Source organism: Saprolegnia diclina (assembly GCF_000281045.1).
Source record: "Saprolegnia diclina VS20 unplaced genomic scaffold supercont1.44, whole genome shotgun sequence".
Lineage (NCBI taxonomy): Eukaryota > Oomycota > Saprolegniomycetes > Saprolegniales > Saprolegniaceae > Saprolegnia > Saprolegnia diclina.
In genome coordinates this window covers 361,782-366,939 of record NW_008246111.1, presented here as the reverse complement: position 1 = coordinate 366,939, position 5,158 = coordinate 361,782, and the positions used below count along the sequence as shown (strand labels likewise).

The 5,158-nt window shown below is 54.0% G+C and overlaps 1 protein-coding gene across 1 annotated transcript; it reads left to right on the top strand.

Annotated features, from left to right (window-relative positions):
- Window positions 1–2,747: 2,747 nt before the first annotated feature.
- On the top strand, window positions 2,748–5,125 carry SDRG_11819 (hypothetical protein; the record flags this gene model as incomplete). The annotated part of the gene is made up of 9 exons (XM_008617874.1): window positions 2,748–2,981; window positions 3,026–3,219; window positions 3,265–3,331; window positions 3,389–3,555; window positions 3,605–3,740; window positions 3,793–3,917; window positions 3,974–4,384; window positions 4,435–5,050; window positions 5,112–5,125. Exons 1-9 carry the CDS (start codon window positions 2,762–2,764, stop codon window positions 5,123–5,125), a joined length of 1,950 nt encoding a protein of 649 aa, XP_008616096.1. The 5' UTR covers window positions 2,748–2,761.
- Window positions 5,126–5,158: the final 33 nt, after the last annotated feature.

Below are 5,158 nucleotides of genomic sequence, written 5' to 3'. Positions count from 1 at the left end.
CTGCTGCCGCAACGACCGGTACTTGCGCTGCGACGAAGCGATCGCGATGCCTACGCTACGGTTCATACAAGCCTGTTTGTATCGAACGCACCTTGCGCGACGTGGTCATGCACCGTAGTCGCATCGCTTCGAAAGAGACCGTGGGGAGGGCCGTTGCGCGAAAGCATGTACAGTCCCAGCACGATCCACACGAGGAGGTAGAGGTACACGGGTGCGAGGCGCAGCCAGCCGTACTCACAGCGACCCCAGTCTGCGATGGCACATGGACCCTCGTGGACGCCGCTAAAGCACCGGGGGGGCATTTGTGGTCGCGCGAAAATAAAATGTGTTGCACCTTGAAGTGGGTTTCCCGTACAATCGATTGTATTTAAAGAGCGCGCGATGATTGGCACTTGGTCGAGCAACACGGCGGTCACGCAATCGAGTTTTGGACGCTAACGTAGTTATTCTAGTTTTCGACCTTCGCTGAGCAGCCCGCTACGTCTCGCGCCTTTTTGGGTGTTTTGGGCGCGTAGGAAGTCGAAATTACGTAATCACGAAGGGGCGTATCTTGCGAGCCGTCGTAGAGCTAGAAGTCTCCATCTCGACTCCTACTAAGCCTCACCTCACCCGAGGTCCTGGCAGTAATGAAGGCATTACGCCCATTGCCCCCTGAGCAAGCTCGCCATTGTGAAATCGCCCTGAGCGAACAAGTCATGTGAAAAGTGAGTGCTTTTCTACACGTTGATACTACAGTGCCATGAAGGAAGCCAATGTTGATGACTAGCGGCGTCGCCACCATGCGCTCTTGTGCGTATTGGTAGTGGTGCCACGTACTAGTACTAGTACACCGCTGAGTGCGACTCTAAGAACTCGTTGATGGCCGGGTCCAATGCCGTCTCGACGTCGCCGTACGTACTCGAGCGTTGCGTGTTTCAACTCAATCGCATTCTGGATTCCCTCGGCAACACCAAAGTGCTCGGTTTTGACGGCAGTCGTCGAGTGCATCTCGTAGGCACAGACAAGGAACTCGATTAATTGTCGGCGACGGTCGCTGGTCGGCAGCGTCGAGGGCCTCTCGTTTGAAGATGGCTGGGGTCGCCTCGGGCGGTTGCGCCAGGGTAAATGGGGTACAGAAGGCAAAGGGTTGCGCGGCCAGACCCCGATGGACCGAATTGGATGTGGTGACATGACGATGCGCTCCGACGCACCTTCTCGATGACTACAAAATGTAGCGCTGTGCACAGCGTGCTGGATGAAACGAGCATGGTAGCTGACGCAGATGACACCCTTAGTCCTTGTCCAAGAAGAAGACAGCTTGACCACGTCCCATCGATCCACGAGAACTCAAATCGTGATCGACCTCGGTATGGACAAGGGGTGGGCCAGCAAAACAACTCGGAATTTGTATTGGTGTCAGCCAGGTACTCGTTATAGGCACTCGGCAACGTGATCCCCATGTAAGGGATCGTGAATAGATAGCAAACTCAGCGAGTTGCATAGACAAGAGTCTCGTTGGGATACACAACAGAGTGGCTTGAAGCCGCATATCCACTGTCAAGAGAGCACCTCCAGTGGCTCGTCAACCCACACAACATTGTTGTTTTTTGTTGGCCTTCCTTGTTGCACTCAGGCTTCTGTTGTTTTGTCCAGCCCCTCTCATTGGCTGTTTTCCTATCCGAGGCTAGGGGTTTCCGTCCACTTGGAGTTTGCCTACCGTAGTACGTATGACCCACAATATCCTAAATACATGCCGGGCCATTGACTACGGAGACCTCGGGATCTCTCACTTCTGGTTTGATTCGTCTGGCTTCCGCCCCGCTTGCCTCGTCTTTTTCCACTTAACTTTGTTCCTCAGCTTTGCGCATCGTGGTTGTCAAGCTGGCACTTGGGTATCGAAGCAAGCACAACCAGACGTTGTATAAAATATGTAGCACTACCTGCATTGTCGCAAGGTTGCACCAAGTCGCGGCCACAAACGGCGAGGTACGAGGCGGCGAGAGGGACCTTCTAACGAAACGCTATGTAGCCGCCGTCGACGGTAGAGAGCAGGGACTACAAAAAATCAGGAGGCCAAGGAAAAACGAGTCGATGCAAGCTGGCTAGGTACCCTATCCTTCGTCTGCGAGCTCGCTACAATCAAGCGATGCACCGTCTTGGGCGGCTCGTAAATGAGAAGGTAATGCATGATCGTTGGCGCCAAGGAATAATAGAAGTTTATTGTAGGGCTATCTGGGCTATCTTGGTTGGCGTGGGCGCTAACCTCATTGAACGTTCCCATTGTGCAAGTGACGGTTTTGGCAGGAAGCCGTTATAAAGGTAGGTTCGAACGCCCTTCCGGCACAAGATCCTGACGCTACCGGGTATGCTGTTGCTCGGAATTGTTCACTGACAGCTCTGCCCTAAAGAGGTACACTACAAAGTATGCAGGTAAATGCTCAGGGGGCGAATCGGACGCACTAGAGAAATATTTCCGTACTTGCGCCATAACCTCGATGTAAAATATGGACCCCAGCGCGTTGCGAATGCCCTACAAAGGTCCCAGAACGTTTGTCGGCATAAATTTCACACGCTGGTGGATGGCACGTCCAGTTAACTTCGGTTGTGAAGGAGAGGAACCATTCAAATGAACTTCTTTGTAGTATGATCACTATTAAATTGACGCCAGCACAACGTGTATGCAATTAGAGTTTCCGAAATGAACTCAAATAGCGCCGTTTATTTTTGGCGCCAAACCGTTTTCATGGATCAAATGACTTTCCGCGTTTACTGTTTCTATACCATGCGCCCGCGCTGCTTTGCCGCCGATGAAGCGAATGATACTGCAGCGTGTGCCGTCCACCACTGGGATGACTGCGGCTATGGCTGGCTACACCTTGCGCCCATCCTCATCTGCTTGTGTCTCTGGGTGCTCGTCGGCGTCTGGATGCTTCGGCCCCACGTCACTCTCCACGGCCTTCTTCGAAGCGACGCCGCCGGCGTCCACGACCCCATCGCGCAAGGTACGACGTGAGTACGTCAAAGTCGATAGTATGTTTTCGACTAGGGATTGCCATTGCCTTGTCCCAGCGCAAGTACCGGTCGTTGCGGCAGCAGCGCGTTCAGCGGGCGGTGCGACTGTTAGCCATGTGGGTCGAGCTGCCCGAGTTTGCACTGGTGCCGTTGGAGCTGGCCTTTCGCATCACGGGCCAGCCAGATGGTGTCGAGGCGCTCATGGCGATCCTCGAGTTTGCCAGCGAGGTTTGGTATCGAAAACATTGGGTTTGTCTCACTTCTTGCACGTAGGGCAGCACCATTGTCATGTCTTTGGTATGCGGCAGTGCCATGCTCCTCTTTCATTGGTCCAAGCGATGTAACTTGCCTTCGACCACTCTCGCAACGGAGTCGTGATGACGAAATGACCACCTAGGTCACGTGTTCCTCGACCGCATCGTGCACCCGCTAGCTTTGGATCTATTTTACATCCCCATGATCACGGCCTTCTTGCGGCTTGGGACGTGCCCAATGAGTGGCGAGCACGTTGTATTGCCCGGTGGAATTGCCTGCGACTGTGTCGACCGCTTTGGCTACTTTTGGGTGAGTTTTTGTACATTATTGTACTTGATTCGACAGACAATGTGTGTAGGCGCTCGGACTGATCTCGTTCGTCTTGCTCTATCGCAGCGCGTTGCACCACAAGATGAACGTCGAGCCGCTCGCAACAACCATGGACTTTCGTTTCCAGCCGAGCTACCAGTTTTTCATCGTCATGGCCCGGACACGTACGTACAGCCGTATCTTTCATAGTGCGCATTTAGCAATTTGGCGATGTAGTCAGTCCCATCATGTCGATTGTGGCCAGCAACGTGATTGCCAGCCGTAATGGAACGATCGGTCTCCTCACTGGTCTCCTATTTGTCTGGAGCTTTCTTCTCGAGTACTCGTACCGCACCCAGCCGGTACTTGTCTCATGCATTCGTACCGTTTTTCCGTGACAATATTGTCCACATATTAGTGCATTGGCAGCGGACGTGTCCCCAACAACATTCGCGTACTCGCCTTCTCGAGCGCCATCTACACAACGCTCGCGTCCATTGGTGTCTTGACGACCGATGCGAGCATCTCGACGCTGCTTTGGACACTCGTACCGCTGCCAATCATCGGTGTCGCTGCATGGAAGATCAACGACCGCCGCGCGCGCTTGTTTCACATTCCCAACGTCTCGATTGTCGAGCTGTTGAGGGATGAATCACCGGCGATCCAGTTGGTCGGCGTCGTCGCTGCATTGTACGCCAACCCGAACCGCGTCGTACAGACAGACCACGAGAAGCTTTTGGTGGAGCTACGTCGGCTTGCACATGGCCCGATGCACACTTCGCTGTGTCGTTTGTATGCGCTGCGGACACTATGGTTTAGCCACATTGAGGTATATAGCATTTTCCTGTTGCGTGTATATGATGTAAAATGCTATTGTAGAGCTTTGCAACGCTATCGCGTGTGACTGGTGACGCCAAGACAGCAGTCCCACCCAAGTACTGGCTCAAGGACCGGGCCAACAACGACCGACCGCCGCGTCGATCGTACGTTCGACACAAGTATGTCAAGTTGACCGCCGACAACATTGTACTGCAGCCGCGACTCGTGGCACCTCGGTCGTCCATATCGTTTATGCTCAGCGATATGCAGCAGCGTATCCAAAGCCAAAAGAAGAAACAGATAGCCTCGGTTCGGTGCTCCACAAACACAAGCACGACCGCGCCCAACGATACGACACCTTGTTATATCGTCGTCATCTGCGATAGTCCGTGGCTCTCTCTCTATCAACCCCCCGACGACGCCATCGCGACAGCCAACGACCTCTTTCGCTTGGCGCTCGATATTTGGACTCAAAGCATTGCGCTTCACGACCGCGTCGCCATGCGTGAGTGTGCGCTCTTTCTACTCCAGTGGTACCGCACTGGCCACCTGTACCTCCAACCCGTCATGTACCTCCAGATCTTATCGGCGCTCTGCATGGTCGGCACCACCAAGCACATCATCGATGCCACCCACAGCTTGTACAACGCGACGCTCGACAAGGTCACACCCGTGAGTCTCTGGCTCGGGCACCCCGGGTGCATCGACCACTTTGCCTTTGCACTCAAAGTGCAAAGTCGATCGACGGTGACCAAGTGTGCCTCGATACTGGCGCTGATTGTGG